This window comes from Leptosomus discolor, chromosome 8 (assembly GCF_034619465.1).
Source record: "Leptosomus discolor isolate bLepDis1 chromosome 8, bLepDis1.hap2, whole genome shotgun sequence".
Taxonomy (NCBI): domain Eukaryota; kingdom Metazoa; phylum Chordata; class Aves; order Leptosomiformes; family Leptosomidae; genus Leptosomus; species Leptosomus discolor.
This window is the reverse complement of record NC_141398.1, coordinates 41,528,013-41,548,708: the sequence shown is the minus strand read 5'-3', so window position 1 is coordinate 41,548,708 and position 20,696 is coordinate 41,528,013. Positions and strand designations below refer to the sequence as shown.

Here is a 20,696-nt window from a genome sequence, read left to right as displayed (position 1 = left end):
TTTCTGGGGGCCTCAGAGCATCGTCCATCCTTGCCTTTGCAGCATGGAGATCTGCCTTGACAGGGAGGGAGCTGTTTTAGGGATTATTAGCTGCTCTTTTGCCCCTTTCTTGGATGGGTGATTTTATGACGAAACGCCAGCTTTGAAACACTCCTATAATGCAGTTAAAGATGTATTGATGCTGAATGGTTTTGGCTGAAAAAAAGAAAGGAATGGTGATGGGGCGGTGAATTGGTAAAGGCTGAGTCATCTTTCCATATATTTTGAATGATACATTCTGAACAATTTCAGTATCAATTTATATAGCAAAAAAAATATGTGGATTTCTGGAAAAGTTATGGAACTTCACAGTTCAAGAATAATCTAAAAGGAAACAAGGCATATCTGTTTATCTTCTCAGAAAGTATTTCTGCAAGTCTAATCTGGAATTAATTTAAGAAAATATTGCACAGCAAATGAAAGCAAAAAGTGCTAGTCCAGTTCTGCAAGAACCAAGTTTTCCCCAACTTTTCTATTCAGACTCCAGACCAGAAAGCCGATTCTCCATGGGATGCCATCCGGAGCGATTTCCTTGCCAGCCCCACAGGGCTGTGCGTGAGATCCAGCCAGGCTGCCAGACTGGCAGGGAGCATAGCAGGACTGGCAGGGAGATGAATCTTAAGGAGGTCTCTTTTGGAGCTTATTTTTAAACTAAGGTATTTATTCACTGCTCTTCTTCTTGTCTGTCGCTGCAAAATTCATGTTCCTCTGCTCACTCTGAGAAGGAAGAGCATCATCTCTGGAGGTCCTGCTCATGGTGTCCTGCCTCCAGCTCTCACAGACATCCTGTAAGGACGTTGTTTTCCTCCTCCTCCCTCCTGTTTTAAGGCTATTGCTCCTGGCATTAGATAAATTATATGGTGAAGGGAATAAATGCACCAGACTTCAGTGCTGCAGTCTTGCCAAATAGCCTGAGAGCAGCTTTAAAGGAGCTACCAAAAGGAAAGGCAGGGATCAAGTCAACACGTAACCAGCTGGCACAACCAGGCTGAGCCTTCAGCAGCTTCACCATCCCACATCATTACGTCTGCAGGGTCTTTTGAGTAGGTCCTGTTTGGAAAACAAAATCTGCACTTGCCTTGAAAAACTGAAATAAAATATATATTAATTTACCATCTTGTGGATATTAAATACAGCTAATTAGGAACTTGTGTGAAGGGAAAGGCTAATTATAGCCGGGGTGTTTGGAAGTAGGAGGCCATGCTTTGTTTCCCAGTCTGTTCTTTGCCTGCTAAGTGGACAGGGTGCAAAATTGGCATATACCTCTTGATCCATATGTGACCTCAGGGGGTGTGCTGTATAGCGCATGCATGGTCTACCAGTTACCTGCCCTTCACATCCATGTGGCTGCAACAAGAAATGGTGGGATTATATTGCAGCAAGCAGATTTTCTAACAATGAGAAGAGTGAAGTCCTGTGATCAGTTCCTTGGAAACGGTCCATGGCAGCAGACGTTCAGGACCAGACAAGGCAAACATGAGCTGAGAAGGGTCCAACACCAAGATTTATAAATGGAGGATTTTATAGCAAAATGCTTTTAAAATCCATGTGATCATGTTGCCTTTTTTTTTTTTTTTATCTGAACAGGTGTGTCATTTGGTTTTTTAGAGCCATTTTAGGAAGGCTGAGGGTCTTTCATATGTTAATGCTTTCATTTATCAACTATTTAAGTGTCTGTTCTCTTCAGGTTTCTTCTACTGATTATGTGCCAGGCAATCAGTTTTGGGTCTCCGCTTTTGAAGGGATTTAAGAGTCGGGGGGAGGGAAAGGAGTGAGAGGCAGGTCTAAGTGTTATTCTAATTATAAGGAAACATCTCCTGAAAGAAAACAGGCAATTATGAGCAAGAAATTTAAATCAGCCACTCAGAGGTTACAGTGCAACACATGACTGGTTTTTAAAGAAGTGAGTGGGTGGAAGATAACCTCTCCATCATCCTGGGATGAGGTTTGACAGGGGTGTTTCATGGCATGGCAATGGGTTTGTTGTTGCATTGTTGTTTTGTTGGGGTTTTTTTAAACTGGAGGAGAAGTGTGGGTGAAACAGAATTGGCTTTGGTTTCCATTTGAAAATCCTCCTCGGTTCGGTGCCATTTGTCTGTGGGCGTGCTTCAGCTGTGGTTGGAGTTAATGAAAATCAGAGAAGATGTCAATGTCCCCAGGCTTGCCAAATGTCAGCCAATTTGGTCAGTCTCACTGAAAATCGGCGCTGCAAAGCCTCGTTGGTCAGGCTGTAACGCTGCAAGGCAAGGGGAAGGTGCGGGGTTGTCACGGGTGGGTGTCCAAGTCTATGGCACAGCATCATTTATATTTTACATCCTGTAGTCTTAACGAGCTAAATAGTGACCTTTAAAAATGCCAGCAAAGAAGCTTTGAGATGCTCAACAACATCGAAAAGCTCTTTTTCCAGTCATTTGATACACACAAGAACACGGCCATGAGAGTTAGGCATCACTTTGCAATGCCCAGTGAGGGATGCTCAATGCTGGTATTGGCAAGTCCAAGCACTCAATGGCACCAAAACTCCAGCAGTGATTTGCACAGGTATCCCAAGGGTGTTTTCATTAGCCTGTTCCAGAATTGGGCAGATTTGGGGCAGGTGCATATAGAAATTGAAAGCTAGAAGAGCTGTTGCAGGGCTTTGAGTAGTCTGTGCCTGCAAGTGTGCACCCACCATGTGTGGGAAGGTGCATTGCAGACACATAAAAAGCCTGTGATGAGAAGAGGGGGGTGGGATTTGGGGCTTGGACCTCAGCCGACTGATCAGAGGACACAGCACTGGGCAGTATTTCCCCGATTGCCTGTGGCTAAAGCAAGTTTTCCTTTTCCCCCTCCTACTTTCTCTCATTTTTCACTGTGTCTGGCTCAAGCCCTGTTTTGCCAAATGGTGACACTTTCCAAGGCTGTCCTGAGACCTGTCCCCTGCAGAAATCTTGAGGCCATCCTTTCAACAAGGCCTTTACTTTCGCTGCTCATTGCAGGTGTATGCAGCTGCCCATTTGCAGCAGCAGATGTCAAGGCCAGGCAGCTGGGGATGTAACAAAGGGAGATTCCTTTTTTTCACCCTCCTCTGCCTCTTTGGTGGCTGCCATGCTCTTTCCTCAACCAAGGCTTGCCAGCAAAACACTGCAGCAGGGTGGTATCTGTGATGCCAAAGTCTTTCTAGCCTTGAACTAATGGACCAGCTGGATGGAACAGAGCAGGCTTGGAGGTGTGCCCCTCCAAGAGCTTCTGGCAAAAGCAGCTTCATTGAGCAGCAATTATTATATTATCTCCATAAATATTTTAACTTCTCAAGCAAAGAAAGGAGGAAATAACTCTTCAGGGTGGAATTAATAAGACCAAACCTCATTAAATCTCCCTAGGACAGACTGACAAATTTTTAATAAGATGAAGGGAAGGATTACTTTGGAGCTGGTATTCTTAATTACTTGTTTTTGCAACGGCAAATAAGACATTTGCTAGAAGGAAGGCCTGAGGGATTGCTGAAAAGCCTCTGAGCACACACGTTTCAGACCCGGCTCCTCAGACCAAATGTCACAGCTGGGAGTTAGTGAGTGGGGGGAAAAAAAAAAACACTGTCATTTTAATTTCAGAGATATTAGATTTACTGGCCTGCCAAAAATCATCAGATCTTTACTGACACTCCAGTATTCCTCTGCACCAGCTGGAGTATCTTTGTACCCAATGTCCATCCATCCAACGAATCTCAATGTAGGGAGTTGGGCTGTTTTAAATGAACATGAGAATCACCTGTATGATTTTTCCTAAAGCTGAACCAAGATTATAGGCTGTAGTTAAGTAATAAAATCCCAACATTGCGCTACGCATACTCTCATAGACTTATATTCTATCATCCAGTCCACATCATAAGACAGAACTCAGCATAGCCTGCACCTTTATAAATACGATTTTCCAAAAAGAGCAGGCTCCCATGCTAGAGAGAGCGATCTGCTCACACAAGGCATGGGAAGGGTTGATCAGGAAAATGTTTGGTGGCATTTACTGGAGACAGGCTATAGAAAGCAGCAGCAAAGTGGAGGTAAATAGCAGCACGTTACCCCATTTATTTGATGTGTGGACTGAAATGGAAAAGCAGTGGTGCACTCTTTGCAGCTCTGGAAGGGAAACTGAATGGGATAAGCAGGACGGAGCAGGTGTAAAAACATCCGTGGGGGATGTGGTACGTGGTTTGGATGAGTATCAGAGGAGAAGAGAGCAAGACACTGGTGCTACAGGTCTCGCTGGAAAGGGATATTAATGGGGAATTACTGTGTCTTTGCAGTGTAATAGTGCTTGGAGCAGCAGTGGAGGTCTCGGGGCATGGGGACCTGGATGCAGTCCCCAGCTCTGGCCAGCCCCACACTTGCATCCAGCTCCCATGCTCAGCAGGGAAAATGATATCCCAGAAAACCTGCACTCTTAACTAAAAGAATAATCCAATCAGCCACTCAAAGAAGCACACACAGTTTGCTGTTTAGCAGCGTCGTCTCCCTGAGGCCTGCAGGTCTATATTAAATCCACAAGGAGGCACATAGCCCTCAGCCCATAGGATCAGCTGCCCTCTGCCAAGGCAGGAATCAGATCCCCGGTGCCAGGGATCAGAACAGGGCTGGGTACGAGAGTTAAGCAAAACCTATCTGTAATTATAGAAGAGCCTGTTTGAGCACCTGATTAATATATTTATATTTACACCTTCATTATGGGCAGGCTGCTGGTTGCAGGCAGGGGCGTGCGCATGGGGAGCAACCGTGGAGGCGGGAATGGCAAAAGAAAATGTTTCAGATCCCAAATGCAATTATATGTCTTTGCCAAGGAGATTTATAGATTTAATACACCCTCCTTAGCCAGAGCATGGATAGTGGAAGATGTCTGAAATGACAAAATAACTGCCTGGGAGAAGGGGCAGATTTGGCCCCATGTGGGGCCCTTTCCAAAGCCTGATGGCAGAGGAAGATGAAGGGTAAAGTACCTTGACAGTGAATTTAATACACTGTTTATACAGACCTGTTCAGATGTGATATGTATCTGTGTATATGTATAATATGGTGCTTGGAATGAATACACATGTAAACATAGCGTATATTGCATGTTCTGAGCAAGTTGTGAGTATTTTTCTACAGAGAACAGAGATAGTCCATGTACCCAGGAATATTTGTGACATCATTCAATTTTTTTTCCCAATCCAAATGCTCAACAAATATTTTCACATCACTCCCTTGGCTCTATTGCTGTTTATTTGTCTCGCAGTCGTCCTGTGCCTCCCACGGAGGGAGCCCGGCGCAGTGCTCCACTAGCTGCCATGTTCATGGTCCCAGGCTGCCTGTTCGTTAGTCTCCCTGCCTGCACAGGGCGAGGTAAAACTGGACAGGAATTGGCAGGAGATGCCCAAGCTCAGCTTGGTGGAACTGGTGTCCTGGTCCAAAAAGCCCAGCAGAAACCTGCTCCATAGCAGGCAAGGAAGCACAGCCAGCCCCGGGAGGCTGCATGGTCTTGTGACACAGCACCCACTGCTCCACTCTGCAATAACATAAGGCAAAATCCCAAAGGGGAGAGTGAGGGAGACATCAATCTTCAGTTCCCCTCGGCGAGGCAGAGAAGGCCTTGAGGCAGCTCCATCACTCTTGTTGTCCCATGCTCATTCATATGGGCGAATGGTGCCACACTGGCTGCACTTGGTTTCAGGATGTTGTGAGTCTCACTGTTAATAACCAGCAGATGAGTGGGATTTTCTACTGGCCAACCTTGTTTTCAAACATTGCCAGGCCATGGAGGAAGGAGGTGGACTCAGGGGCAATCACTCAGTGTTAAGGGTTGTGTTTCTGAGGCTCTGATGATCCCCAGCCAGGGAGATCCCCCCCCCTCCTGTCCCGTCTTCTGACACATTGCCCCATATCCTGCACTGATGCCGGCTTTCCTCCCTCTGACCCGGCTGTTGGATAATGGTGGTGCTGGTGGACCTCACTGGGCTGTGCTGGGGAGCACTGGGGCTGCAGAGGGGAGCACAGTCCTGCTTGGAGAAAGGCTCCGAAGGTGGCAGGGTCCCATGCGTGCTGCCTAGCACATCCCCCAAACCTGAGGTGCATCCCAGTGCTTGGTCCTCATGTAGGTCTGCTGCAGCCCATGGACTGCCCTGAGCCAGTCTCACCTCCGTTTAACCAGTGTCCTGGGGTGGGCTATGCTGGTGAAAGAGCAATGCAGTGCATCAATCGCTGCCCTCTTTACGTCTCCTTCTCTGCCACCCAACAGTGCTACAGCGAGGTGCTACAGGAGATCGTGAATAAGGGACACTGCATGGCAGTTTGCTTCAGCATCACTGTCTGACGATGATCACCACATTGTGCAGGTCCCCCAGAAACACCATGGCTGTGACAGGGAGGGGAACAAGTATTTTGTGTGAGAGAGAAGTCATTAACCACTGTGCTAGTTAGATGCTCAAGAAGCTGTCAAGAAACTCGTGCTCCCTTACCAATCAGCTCTGCAACCAGTTTCCCCAGAAGTGTTTTTCTTCAGCTCATTCTTCTTTTATGATTTAAAATAGGAGATAAAGGCCCTCTGGATTCTTCCAGAGCCACTCTGGTTGCCATGGAAATAACTCTCATGAATCGCTTCACTATAAAACAAGGATAATTTTCTTTGGGGAGCCTGCGGTACTTACGTTGTGCCACTGCATGCTCAGATAACTGGTGGTGCTGGGACAACTCTGGACTCACACCTCAGTTTGGTTATTGCTGGCAAGCATTAGTCCCTGTCTCATGGCACCAAAAAGTCTTGGGTCCTGGAGGACTCCTGTGCCAGGAGGTGCTGGCATGCATGGGTAGGCTGCCCGGCAGAGGTTTGCCTGGGCTATGTGCTGTCCCAGCAGAGGCACTGATGGGTTGGAAAGAATCTGGAGGAAGAGTGATGCTAGTGTGTTTGAGTTTAGAGGAGCTTTTTTTTTCACCATGATTTTTTTTAGCTCTGAAGCTGAGTGGTTAACTTCATCCAGACCTGGTGTGGCCAGTGGCTTGGCTGGGCTGGTCTTGGGCTGGGGTCAGATCTGTTGGGCTGGTGTTAGACTGGTTGGAGTGGTGATGGGCCAGTGTTGGACTGGTTGGGCCAGCATTGCACTGGTTGTGCCGGTGTCGGTCTGGTTGTGCCAGTGTCCTGCCTCTGCCAGTGGCTGACAGGAGGTGGAGGAGCAGGACTATGCCATGGGCAGGGTGCAGCAAGGCTGTGCTGGGGTAGGGGCTTTAAGCAGATCAGTTGTGCTGTTAAAACATTTTATGAAGTGCTTTCTGTCTTGGGAGGGTTTGGATTAACCTGGGAGCTTTTGTCACTTGAACAGCTCATCCTCCTCCACCAAAGAAGCTCCCTGGGAGCAGCCTGCCTCCTGCTGAAGGTATTCCTGCTCCACAAGCTGTCTCCAACCTGCCTTTGGCCTCCAATGGCCAGAGTTTTCCTTTGCTCCCTCTTCAGACAAAAAAACCCTAATGCTGAAATATGCTGAGGCTTCTGTCTCACAGTACGGGATGGGAGGGAGCTGGGTGGGGAATGCCAGATCTTTCTGCCACTGGTTTGAAGGCATCTTCACCTGGTGGCTCCCCGGTGAGAGCCATGCTAATCATCCCAAACCCCTTTTACTTTAGCTCTAGGTTGGCTGTTATGGACTAAGGCACTAAATAACATGCCGAAGCTCTTGGAGTAGGGATGTCCAAAGCACAGGAGAGGACACTTTTCATACCTGTGCCTGCTGGCTCTCGCCCTTCGAGGCAATAGTAAAGTAATTTAAGACCATGGTAAACAGAGCAACTATGGGCTTTGGGTAATTGCCTCTTCACGTTGCTTTGTTTATAGAAGCAATGCTGATGTGCCTCACTGCCCACACAGCCTCTCTAAGTCTGTCCCGGGTGTGATGGATGCTGGAGGGGCTATATGCTGGGTGACCCATGGATGCCGGAGGGCTACATGCTTCCTGTGGGGTGGGACAGCACATTCTCATTCCTCCTGTGGCCCTTACAGTTGGGGACACTGAGGGGACCAGCTTGCTCCCGGGCTGTTGGACAGATGCTGCACTGTTTGGGGTGCCCACTGGCACTGGGCGGTTGGTGCTGGGTCTCACCGTGCTCACTGTCTGCCTTGGCAGGTGTACGAGAGCGGCAGCAACGTGGACCAGTTTGTCACCCGCTTCCTGCTGAAGGAGACAGCCAACCAGACCCAGTCGCTGCTGAGCTCTGTGGAGAGTGCTGTGGATGCCATCGATGAGCAAACCAACCCTACCAGGTCTGTGGCACCCCTTGCCCTCCTCTCCACTTCCTGGTTGATTTTAGTGCAGGGGGGTGTAGAGAGACGCAGAGGATGCTTTTGCAGGGCGAGGGAAAATGCAGCAGATGGTATGCAGGAGCGAAGGGGAGCCAGGCGAGTGACTGCCTCTCTCTTTGCCTCCCTTCCCAGTTTCCTGAGGGCTCTCAGGACTTTCCTCCACCGCTCTGTCCTGCCCTGTCCCTTACTGTCCTGCAGCCCTAAAGGTCCCTTCTTGACCTGTTCACCCATGAGCGGTGCAAGGGGGGATGCAAACAAGGGGGCAGCACCCTGGGGCTGGGCTGGGCAGCCTGGGTGCACAGGTCTACTTCTCCAAGCAAAGCCACCAGTCCCATTCAGGGCAAAACATGGGCACCAGCAGCAGGGTGGCTGTGTCTGGGGTGTGCTGGGGTCAGCCCACGGTGGGCAGCTTCCCATGCCAGGGATGCTGTCCCTCCTGCCGGGGCACCCAGCAGGTGAAAATTATCCACAGAGGAGAAAGGTGCTTGTGCACTGGGGACAGGTACCACCATCCTCAGGTCCCATGTGAGGGGACCATCCTCACTCCAGCAGCCCAGACTGTGCTGCTGAGCTTGGAGAAGACAGAGGAGACAGTTTCAAGATTTCTCAAGTGCTGCCAGGGCTAAAATACAAGGGGTACCCAGCAGCATAGCTCGAACCTCAGCACAGCCCCCCTTGGTGTCACAGTGTCATTCACCTCCCCGAGTACCACGTCACCAGATGTAACCAGGACAAGTTACCATGGAAACCGTTCATCAGATGCTCATGAAGTGAATCCCTCTCCTGCCCCACCTGCAAACCAGGAGGCCATAGGATGCTCAGGGGGATGGATGTCTTGGCTTCCCCAAGCTCTGGGCAGGCAGAGGGGGCCAAGGCAGGTGGATTACAGACAGTGAAAATCCCAGCTCCTGCTGGGACACCACAGGGGCCGACGTGCCCCAATGCTTCACTGCAGACAGGTCTTGGCATTTTGGGTTTTAACATCAGCAGCAATTGCACCCTGGACAGGCAGCAGTGGGCTGGTCTCACAGGAGCTGTTGCTGCCTGGGACACAGTGAGACCCTGGGCAGCGCTGGTGACATCTCACCAACTTTCCTAGGAGGAATGCTCTGCGTTTCATCACCTCACATTGCTTTCTTCTCTCCATTTTGGAAGGAAACCACTGGCCTGTGGCAAACCTTGTACAAAACACATGGAAAAAGTAAGAGCTCCTGGGAAACAATGAGGAGGAAACAAGCCCAACATCAGATGGAGCAATTAGAGCCCATGAAAGACTTTGCTGGCTTTTATTTGCTGACGTGTGGGCCCAGTTCATAATGAGGAGTATTGTAGTTTTTTCTCATGGTGATAATAGCCAAAAAAAAAAGAAAAAAAAAAAAAACACAAAAAATTATCTCATGCATCCACATGAAGACAAAGAGGTGGCCTGAAAAGCACCAAAATAAAGGACTGTAAAACGAAGTACAAGAGCAGAGCATCCAAGCCTGAGACACCTCATTAAATTGTGATTAAAAAGAAACCTCTGTCTGTTCTTGCCTGATTTCCTGCCTATTGACGGGGAATTATTCAGTGCCGGCAGTGGGATTATTGCACAGCCTGTAGCGACGGGGATTTTCCTGCCACCTTTATCGCTGTTCTTGCTTCCTTATCTTGAGGATGTTCTTTGGGACCAGATCTGCTCATCACATTCCTGTGTGCATGGTCAAGTCCACACTGACCGATTTTGGAGGACAACAGGAGCCCAGATGTTGCTCCCTCCGCACCAAAGGAGCCAGCTGAAATTGCCTTGGATAGCCAGGGAGGCTAGAAAGGGCAGCTGGCCATTGCATTTTGGAGAGTGCTGGGGGGCTGGGGAAAGGCAGGAGGGTGGGGATGATGTTGGCCAGTGTTGTGCCTATTGGCTCCCCACTGCTCAGCACGTTGTCTCCAGCTGGGAGCCACATGGCTGGCAAGAGATGTCAAGAGGAGCCGGGGCTCGCAGGCACTTCCATCAGCAGGCAGCCAGAACAGAGCTGCCCTTGCTGGTAGGAAACACTCGAAACCATTGAGCACCTCAGCCTCCCCCTCTGCAGTTCAGCCTTCCCATCAATGGAGGAGGAAGGAAAAAGAGGGTCATCCTTCCCAAAACCCATTCCCATCTGGCCACACACACAGCTGCAAACCCTTGTGGGGACAGCAGGTCTTAGCATCCTCTCTGGCTTGCAAATGAGTGAGGGCCTGGGAGGACCAGCTAGGCGCTGGGACTGAATGGTCATTGATGTCTCAGGGGTATGTGCATGCATGAGCATGTGTGTATGCACGCACACACGCACACACACATGCTGCTATTCTCCAAGAGGTGTTGCAGGCTGAGCCAGGCCAAATGAGCTTTGTAGCCGCAGAGGAAATGCTACGGTGGATGTGTCGCCACTCTGCAGGCGAACCACAGCTGCAGCCTGTTGGAGGGATGCCTGGCCAGCCTGCCAGGCTTTCCCTGCTCACAGGCAGCAGTTTGGGCACGGGCAGCCTGTGTGCTGCCCGTGTGACAGCAACTTGGACCGTGTGTTAGTCGCCAAAGCCATCTGACTACTAACCCAGCCCTGCTAAGGTGCAGCCGGCCAGCTGGGCACAGCTACCGGTGCCCAAATGCCCAATGCTGTGGGTGTCTGCCTAGGGGAGAAGAAATCCCCAAGGGCTGCAGGAGATGCCAGGAGGGCTGGGCTGCTGTGGTGTTTCATAAGCAGGAAAGAAAAGTGACGGCTGCCGGGAGCAGCCCACTGATGTTGCTCTAATTCTGACTCACTCCCCACACTAGATGAAGGTGAAGGATGTTATGGGAGGGAAGCCTGCACTGTCTGGGCATGGTGCAGGCACTGCTGCTCTCCAAGGGATCTGGCATCAGTGGCAGAGCTGCCAAAAAGGATGCTCCAACATCGACTCCCCAGGACCATGGTGCTCATGCTGCACTGCACATACCCAGATATGCCCTCCCTAATGGCCTGTGTGCTCTCTGCTTGCAGGCACTACCCCAGCAAGGCTGGCCATGGTCTTATGGACACCTGGTACGACAGCCCCATGCCCAGCTACTCTCCCACCAGCTGGATGGTCCCCAGGGAACACGGGAAGACCTTCCAGACTGGTAAGCGATGGCTGCTTCCTGGCCACACTGGCAGCCTGGGGTGGCTTGGGTTGCTTGGGGAAGGGAGCTGTGATCCCGACAGCAGCATGGAGGAGGTGCTGGGCTTCCCCAGAGGGCAGCGGGGCTCTCAAGCGGTGCCTGTGGTTGCCTCTCACTCCATCACTGCCTCCTGGCTCTGCGCAGGTTCCCCCAACACCAAGGCAGAGGGGCTGGAGGGGCAGATCAACAGGCTGGCTGAGCTGATAGGCAGGCTGGAGGACAAGGTAAGGGCCAGCACTTCCACACATGGGGCTGTCCCTTGGGTGTCCCCACCACCTCCCCTGACCTGGTTGGGCTGGAGGTGACCAAGAGTTGACTATTCCCATCCCTGTGCCCTGATGTGCAGGGGCTGTGAGTGGGAGTTGGGTTGCTGGTGCTGGTGGTGGTGGAGTGTATTATGTCTGATGAGCTGACAGCAGCTATTGAACGTGGAATGGTTAACTGTGAGTTTATTTGAACAAGAAAATGACATAAGGAAGAAGGCAACGTGTCTTGCAGAGGCAGTCTTACTCCATCTAGGGACTGAATGAGAAAATGTTGTGGTGCAGGAGATGTTTCTGAAATCCTTCTGGTTTGAACTTTCAGGGCAGAAAGGGACAGGGAAAAGGTGGTGCTGTACATGGGGGCAGGGGGGGTGCTGTGAAGGTTGAGGGCAGAAAAATGTCCATCGTGGTTGCCAGAGAAAATAAAGAGTGTACCCGGTGCTTGGAAGGCGTGAGTGGGTGCTATTGAGGGATGGGTACCTCTGCTCCTGCCGCCCCAGGGGCAATTCAGGGACTGCAAAAAGGTGGTGGCTGTTTTGGGGCTGATGTAAGGACACGGTGTCAGGGATGCTGGCTGCATGGGGAGCTTTTGCAGAGGGTTCTGATGGGAGGGCACGAAAGTACAAACGGCTCTCAGAGCCATCCCCTGCAAAGAAGGGGACACAGCCCGTCTTGCCAAATGCTGGGGACAGAAACTCGCCAGCCTGGACTGAATACGCAGCCTCAGCCCACCTTCCCTACTGCTTTGCCCCCTTTTCCCAGACTCTCTGGTTTGACCTGCACCAGCGGCTGTCGGACACCGAGAGCACAGCTTGCACGGTGAGAGTGCCCGGCCACCACCCATGGGATGCTGGAGTGTCCCTGAAGCATGACATCAGACTTGGTGGGAGGGGGCAGGCACCATGTATTTTGGGTCTCACATGCTGCTGTGTTTCGGGGGGGCCTGGCAGTACCTCCTCCTGGTGCGGGACGAGATGACGGTGTCACACAAGCACCTAGGCGAGTTTTGCAGCTCCCTGAAGCAGTACCTGAAGAGTGTGGCAGGAGAGCGGGACTGCTTCCAGTGGGTACCACCGGCAACTGTGCATCGGGGGGCTCGGGGGGGATAGGGCGGACAGGGGATCTCCTGCTGCCCTCACAGCAAGGGGCACCCCACCAAGTAAACGGCTGAGGCAAAACAGCCAGCATTTGGGGTGTAGTGATGCTCAGCCACGAAAACCCTTTTGCACGGGCTGAGGAGTGCTGGGGGGGGGGGGGTGGGGGGGGGTGTTGGTGTCCCCCAACCTGGGCTGCCAGGACTGGGGTCACCCCTCAGTGGCCCACCCAATAGTGTGCCTGTGGCTTTAGAGGTGGAAGTGGGAAGGATGCCTCATGATTCAGGGCTCATCCCTTTCCCTGCTCCTGCCAGTGTCACTGCGGTGAAGCTGCCCGATGGGGTCACCTTCATTGTCTACGAGTTCTGGGAGACTGAGGAGGACTGGAAGAGGTAGGGGAGTGGGCACAAAAAGCTCATTTTTTTGGGTGGGGCGATGGGGTGCAGAGCTGTGTTGGAGCTGCTGAGCCCAAAGCTCTGTCCTCTGTCTGAAGGCAGGGGCAAGAATCTGTCTGTCTGTCCTGGGAGTAGGGGGCTTGGGAGGTCTCTGTGCATCTCCCACCTGGAGATGCCTTTGGACATGGCGGATGGGAGGTCTCGCTGTCCTGAACCATGGCAGGGTGCTTTGCCCAAGGGGAGGGTGAGTGGACTTGCTGGCACCCAGCCCCTGACAGGGTTGCAGGGGGGCTGGGATGGTGATTGAGGGGGGGAGGCCAGAGGAGGCTGTCACCCACTCTCTCCCACCCGGGCACAGGCACCTGCAGAGTGCCACCTGCAAGGGCTTCCAACACGTCAAGGTGGACACACTGAGCCAGCCCGAGGCCATCTCCAGCGTAGCTGTGCCAGGTAGGAGGACAGCCACCCCGTGGGGTGGGGGACAGGGACCCCCGAGCAGGGGTGGGCAGGGGGCATGGGGTGGGGGGGCAGCGTGGGCTGGGCTGAGTGGGACGGGGTAGGTCAGGGTGATGTGGGGCCAAGCAGGGGTGACCCTTCAGTGCCGTTCCCCTGCAGCCGCCTGGTGCACCCTGAGCCGAGAGTGACCACCGGTGCCGGGGGGCCCACCAGCACCTGTCCCTGCTGTGGGGTGGCCGTGACCCCCTGTGTGGCTGGGGGCTGTCAGTGTGACCTGTCTTCAGTGAAGGAAACCTCCGTGTGTGTCCCCAGCACCCCACTGGGTCGCCTCCCCCCCAGCGACCCCATCACCTGGGTCACTTCCCTCCGGAGTGGGGTGGTCTCTGTGGGGGGGTGTCCCCCTGGGGCCTGCCAGGGGGAGTTGCTGACAGGGTTTTGGGAGGGCATCCACCAGACATGGGCAGGCAGGGAGTGGGGCAAGCAGGGTGCAGGCAGCCAGGCACTGGGGAGGGGGCAAGGCAAGGGTAGGGAGCCAGTGATGACAAGCAGGGGTGGGAGTAGGAGGCTGAAGCCCCCCTGGCTGGGGGGGGGGGAGATAAGCTGGGGGTCCCTGCTAGTCCCGAGGGCCACCTGGGGAAGGGGCTGTTGGGGGTGAGGCTGTGCCTCGTGCAGTGTGTGTGCCTGCAGGGACAGGGACCAGTGGCCCTGGGGTGGTGGGTGTGTCAGGGTGGTGGCAAAGGGGGGTATCCCTAAGTCCTGTGGGGTGCGGGTGATCCCGAGCGGTTTCCTTCGCTGGTCCTGTGTGGTGGCAGAGGGTGCCTTGTAGGTGTGGAGGTGGCTGCCCCACCCCCCCCCCCCCCCCACCCACCACACTCCCCCTTCCTGGGGTCTGTACATCTGTCTGTGTCTGTCTGTCTGTCTGTGCGTGTGCAGTGTTCGCTGTCCGTCCTGCCCCCACCCTGCTGTGCCCAGGGTTCCCTCAGGGTGCATGGTACAGGGCCCTCGCCGATACCCTGTCCCGTCTTTATTAGCCGCTGTACAACGGGGACAGTGATGTCAAATAAAACCACAATGGGATCCAGCGGTGTAGCTGTGTCCGGGGCGATGGGTCTGGGGAGGCATGGTGGGCGGCACAATGAGGGGGTCCACAGCCCCTCAGCGCAGCAACCCCAGCACGGCCAGGGCAGCACTCTGCCCGCAGACAAAGGCACCGCCGAGCACGGACAGGACACCCCAGGTGATGAGAGCAGCCCTGCGGGGACACGAGCAGAGGACTGGTGGGACAGAGCAGACCCCCAGTAACATGGCACCCCATGGCCCCCAGCCCCCTGGGCACGGAGCCCTCTGTGATGCCTCAGCCTCCTCTGCCATGCTGCTCTGCATCGCTCCCAGCGGATGGCTGAAGACCCCAGCAGCCCCTCCAGCTCATCCCCTGTGCCCACTGCAACAACACACAAAACATGGTCAAAAGCCTGGCAGCTGCCACCACAAGACCATGCCCAGTTCTGCTTGTGCCTGGTGGCCTCACCGAGGGGGCACAGACCCACGTTGGCCTCCTGTGCTTGGGCATGGCCACCCTCACACACCTCTAGCCCCCACCCTGCTGCCACATGCCCCCCTCACACCTGTCCCTCCCTGGCTCCATCTCCAGCCCCGTGACCTGTAGGTCTGCACCTCCCTGTCCCACTTTCCCCAGGCACACAGTCCCCCCAGCCTCAGCCTGACATCGAGCCCCCAGGATGCAACACTCAGCCCCAAACCCCACTGCTGCTCCATTGCAGGGTTGTTGGCACTGTGCACCTTCCTGAACTGCCCCAGGCAGGCTGGGACTGTCCCCTTGCTGTCCCCATTGCCCTGGCTCGTGTTGTCCCCTCTCCTTGTGATGGCACCCCCGGGCTCATGCCCTGGCAGGTCTCCCCGAAGGACCTCTCCAAGTCCTTGTCAGCCACCTGAGTGCCCCTGCTCCCCTACTGCCTTGGCCCTCCAGCACTTCAGCACCCCGGGGGCACCCTTGCACCTGCCCAGACAGCCATGGGCCACCCCTCAGGGTAGAGACTCCCAAGGTCCTGGGGTGCTTCTCCAGCCACCATGGGGGACAGGACACCCCCCCTCACATCACCTCCATCCTCACTCAGACTCTGCTGCTCCCCCAGGGCACTGAAGACATGTTTTGGCACATGCTTACCCCAAAACTTGCCAGCACCATGTCAGGTCGCCCCAACATGGGCTGCTGCTGTGCCTCAGCCTCTCCAGCCAGGAGCAGTGGTGGGGATGCATTGCCCCAGCATAACAGACACTGAACACCTGACAGTTGCCCACCTTGGGGCACTGTGCCCCTCTGACCCCCACTCCAGCCCCCACTGGGTGCCCCAGTGCCTTCAAATCCCACAGCTCTCCTTCCCCTACGGCCGCTCTCTCCTGCAAGGGGTCTGGTACCTGGGCACCTTCTTGGTGCCTGTGCACACCCCTCATACCCAGGGACATCCCCACTGCCTGGGCACATCCCTGATACCCAGGCACATCCCTGATGTCAGAGCACATCCCTCCATACCCACCCTTCAGCCCCACCACAGACCCCATGTCCTGCAGCAAGTGGTCCTGCTTTCAGTGCCTACAGGTGCCACAAATCTCCCTCCTCATGGGGATTCCACCTTGGTTAGGGTGACCACCAGGGATCCTGCTCAGGCCATGAGTCGTGGGATGCCACACCCTGCCCCTGCCCTTGTCCGCTGCCACCGAGCCCGCAAACACTCACTTTTTGCGTGGCCCAAGGGTGCAGGTCCCAGTCATGCACACCAGGCACAGCCCTGCCACAAACACAGAGGCTTAGCCCCACTGACATGGCACCCCTCACCCAGACCCCACCATGCTGTCCCCCACAAGCACACCCCTGCACCCCCCAAAATGGGGCCAGGATGGGCCACCCACCACTGCAGCCCCACCCCCTCCTAGAAGCAATGCTCTTGGCACCAGCATCCTCTCCCTCCCATTGCTCACTCTTGCCTGGGAAGATGAAGATGAAGAAGGCACTGATGCCCCCAATGAGCTCGATGACCTTGCCAATGTCCGGGACAAACAGGGCGATGGCGAGTGTGGCAGCCATCCAGGCGACCGTCAGCACTACCCGGCTCCGTTGCTCATGTGCCTCAGGCACCGCCGTGGCCCCACGCTTGGGGGTCGCCCACATGTCCCGCACCACCGACCTAGGGGTTGGTCAGGGGGGACTGATGGCACCCATCAGAGCTGCACTGGCCAGGGGGGAACATCTGGCTTGCCACGACCTCCTCACCTGCCCAACAGCACCACAATGGGGTAGATGGTGACGATGGAGATGCCAAAGAGCAGGCGTGCGACGATGACAACTGGGTCATTTCCTGGATAGGACATCAGGACGTCGGACGCCACGGCCTCACCAAAGGTCAGGTAGCCATAAAGCCCTGCCAACAGGGAGGCAGGGGGTGGGCAGCTGTGTTGATGAGGACAGAGGAGCCCCAAGGAGGATGGATAAGCTCTGGGGACAGGGCACCCCTGGGGCAAGGAGGGGGTGAAGGGCTCCAGTGCTGGGGTTACCAGTGAGGGAGTAGATGAGCAGGCAGATGAGCATGGAGAGCACGGAGACAGCGACCCAGTGGGAAAAGCTCTGGTTGCGCATGCTGCTGTAGATGGCCACACAGGCCTCGTGGCACTGCAAGGCACAGGGGGATGGTGCTGGGGCCCCATGCAGGGGCAGCCCCCAACCCCAGCACCTTCCCTCCCATCCATGGGTGCCCTGTCCCACTCTCCCCCATCCCCAGGTCTTGCCCCGCAACCACATCTGGTGACAGCTATGGGTCCCCTTTCCAGGAAGGGATGGTGTCCCCATGGTCCAAGATGCTGTGGAAGGCTGCCAGCACTGCCCTGGAAGCCAGGGACAGTGGCGCCAGGGTGACCTACCTGGAAGCCAAAGCAGATGGTGGGGATGACACTGAAAACGGAGGCCCAGGAGGAAGCCCTGTGGCATGGGGAGGAGGAAGCACAGAGCAAAGGGAATTGGGTCCCCAGAGGCAGGGGGGACCCTGGTGGCGTAAGCTGTGAAGCCTGGATGCCACCGTGGGAACTTCCCGCCCAGTGATTTTGGGAGAAGGGGGGATTGTTGAAGTGACAGCTGGGACTGGGGGCTGCCACCCTCCCACCCACTACCCTGCCAGTGCTGTCCCCACCTCACCTCCCACCCAGGGCCACCCCCTGCACTGCCTCCAGCCCTGCCCCATACCACTGCTGATGCCATTGAGGACAGAGTGGGAAGAACGAGAGGCTGACCCTCGCCCTACCTGGAGGGCTCGAGGGGCTCGGGCGAGCCCAGGCTCTCTGCCTGCAGGTAGTATTTCAGGACGATGGCCAGGGTGAGGTAGCAGGCAGCCAGCGTTCCCAGGATGCTGCTGGGGCATGGGAGAGCATCGGCACACAGGACCCCCCCCCCGGTAGCCGGGAGGGAGGGCTGTGCTGTGGCCCCGCAGGGCTTGGGGTACAGGGTCTCCGGGGGTGTGCCACCATGGGGGTAGCCCAGGTGGTACCTGGAGTACTTCTGGAAGCCGATCTCCCTGGGGACGGAGAGTGGGAAAATGACGAGGACACAAAGAGCCGGGAGTGTGAAGCGCTGGTCCACATACCAGGGGGGTGGCAGGGGAGCCCCACTCAGTGTCCCGTTGAGATATAGGGAGTCGCACACTGTGGGGGGAAGTGGGGGGTCAGCTGAGCCCCAAAAGGTGGCCCAAGGGGGTTGGGAGCACCACACCGCAGGAGGGCCAGGGAGCGCTGAACATAGTGGGGGGGGAAACAACTCACATTTCTCCAGCTGGTCACCCATCACCCTGAGGAGGGCCACGGAGATCATGAAGAGGTTGAGGAGGAAGCAGACCTCACAAAGCTTCCCCACCGCCACCCCGCACACCACCCGGACGACCCCCTGGTAGGTAGGCTGGGCACTGAGGGCCGCTGCATAGCCCAGCACCGCCAGCCCGCTCACCAGGAAGACCAGCGAGCCCTGCGGGAACAGGATCCAGCAAGAAGCACCATGCCGACCCTCCGTCACCCCTCGGACCCAGGGGGACACAGCAGGGCCATGCCCAAGGACCACCAGGTCGCTGGCCAGGCTGCCTTGTGGCCCCAGGTAACGCAGGTCAGCAAAAGGAGGGAGAAACAGCCCTACAGGATACTTTGGGTTTAGATTTGGGGTTTTTGGGGACCAACCACGAATTTTATTTTAGTTTGAGATAAAAGCCAGCTAGAAGTGTGCCTTCAGATGCAAAGAGCATCGCTAAGGTGGCAGCGGCTTTTGCACCCGTGCCCTGGCTTTCTCCCTCTCGGCCTGAGTCGGGACGGAGGGGGAGGGTCCCCGCCCGCCCCCCAAACACCGGGGCAGGTGAACCCCACCCTCCTTTCGCCCGTTTCCCCAGCTGCCTCGGCTCCCTTTGGGGATGCCGCTGCCCCTCTCCCTCGTCCCCCCCCCCCCAGATCAGGCCCTCCCCCCTCCCCCCCCCCCCCCTTACCAGCTCCACCAGGAGGGCAGGGGCGGCCCCACCGGCCCTGCCGAAGGCCCAGGGGAAGCTCAGCAGCCCCGCGCCCAGCGCCGACTTCAGCATGATGAAGACGGCGCCGGCGGAGGAGAGCCCGGCGCTGCCCGCCGCCGCCGCCGGCAGCAGGGGCCGGCCCTCGCCCGCCGCCCGCTCCATCCCGGCGCCTCCCCGGCAGGGCTCTGGGCCGCGGCGGGCAGGGGGAGCGCACCCATCCCACCCCCTCCCGCCACCACCCCCCAACCCCTCCGCCGGGCCCCGTGGGGGCGGGCGCGGATGAATGCGGAGGCTCCGCGGACCCCCCCGCCCCCGCAGGGAGTGGGGAGGGGGCCACGGGGGATAGGGCAGGAGCTGGCCGTAGGAATCCCCTCCACACCCACCCCACACCACCCACCACCCCCCCCCGAGCTCACCCAAGGAACGCCCCATCCCCATCCCACCCTGGCTCGGGTGCAGGGGAGCGGGCATCGCCCCGAAGCCCCCATGGACAGCGGGGGACACCCCGGTTCGTGCATGCCCCTGGCTCGAACAGTGAGGCCCTGTCCCACTGCCTGTGGGCATCCCCAAGCCCCAAAGAACTAGACCCTAGGAAAACCAGCAGCCCCAGTGCTGGGCTCAGGCTGGGCAGGCTGGAGGCTCCCAGTTCCAGCTGCCTTCACCCCATCTGTGAAATTCCCACCGTGGGGCATTTTGGAGCATCCCGGGGCAGGGAGGGTGAGGGAAGGCAGCTGCAGCGAACACCCTTCAGACCACTTGGCTGGTGGATGCTTCACCACTAGTCGGGTACAGGATGAGGCCAGCACCCCTTGGTGTCCCTGCAGCAGCTAAAAGCCCACTAGGGCGCTCCTGCACTCGAGAGACCTTAGCAAGGAGCCACCCCATCCTACCCCCTGCTTCACACAGGGAAAAGGGTGCCGGGATAATAGGATGGGGTGACTGGTGCTGCAGGGGACCAGCACAGAGGACACTGCACCCCATAAGGGCAAGCGGCCCATCCTGTACATGAGGGGACACGCAGCAGCTCTGCGCCGCTCCCAGCACATGCCGGTGCCCCAGGGCTCAGCACACAGGCCCCCGACACCGGCTGACAGCCCCTAATGCATTTTTGATTTCCCAAATATGTGGCCTTCTGATCTTGGTAAGACGGATAAAGAGACTTTAATCAGCTGCTAGGAGGAATTATGGATGGCTAATTGTGCCTGCCACCTCCGTTACATCTCTGCCGCCTATGGGGCTTAGAACCATTTAGAAGGGCCCTTCCAGGCTTTCATTAGCTGCACACCAAAGGCTTCAGAAATAATTGGCCTCTATGATTTAGAAATTGGCCACTGGGCTGTAAAATACCAGCCACTGGGAAAGGGTCTTAATTCGGACTGGCACTTTGATACAGCTTGACTCTGGTTTCAAGGCTGCGATGAGGCTGTAATCTCTCATTAGCGCTG

At 55.7% G+C, this 20,696-nt stretch overlaps 2 protein-coding genes across 2 annotated transcripts in view; one reads left to right on the top strand and one right to left on the bottom strand.

Moving 5' to 3' along the window:
• Window positions 1-13,890, top strand: part of NECAB2 (N-terminal EF-hand calcium binding protein 2) — an 85,545-nt gene extending 71,655 nt beyond the window's left edge. The window contains exons 6-13 of the mRNA XM_086469391.1: window positions 8,162-8,298; window positions 11,337-11,455; window positions 11,639-11,718; window positions 12,520-12,576; window positions 12,708-12,820; window positions 13,166-13,243; window positions 13,605-13,696; window positions 13,862-13,890. Coding sequence (XP_086325517.1) covers window positions 8,162-8,298; window positions 11,337-11,455; window positions 11,639-11,718; window positions 12,520-12,576; window positions 12,708-12,820; window positions 13,166-13,243; window positions 13,605-13,696; window positions 13,862-13,890 — 705 coding nt within the window. The remainder of the gene's footprint in view (window positions 1-8,161; window positions 8,299-11,336; window positions 11,456-11,638; window positions 11,719-12,519; window positions 12,577-12,707; window positions 12,821-13,165; window positions 13,244-13,604; window positions 13,697-13,861) is intronic.
• A 967-nt stretch (window positions 13,891-14,857) lies between these two features.
• SLC38A8 (solute carrier family 38 member 8) lies at window positions 14,858-19,413 on the bottom strand. Its single transcript, XM_086469512.1, is given in 11 exon segments — window positions 14,858-14,954; window positions 16,458-16,509; window positions 16,706-16,905; window positions 16,992-17,166; window positions 17,169-17,247; window positions 17,250-17,387; window positions 17,636-17,693; window positions 18,013-18,117; window positions 18,256-18,409; window positions 18,527-18,725; window positions 19,231-19,413. Coding segments are annotated over 11 exon segments (1,440 nt in total).
• Window positions 19,414-20,696: the final 1,283 nt, after the last annotated feature.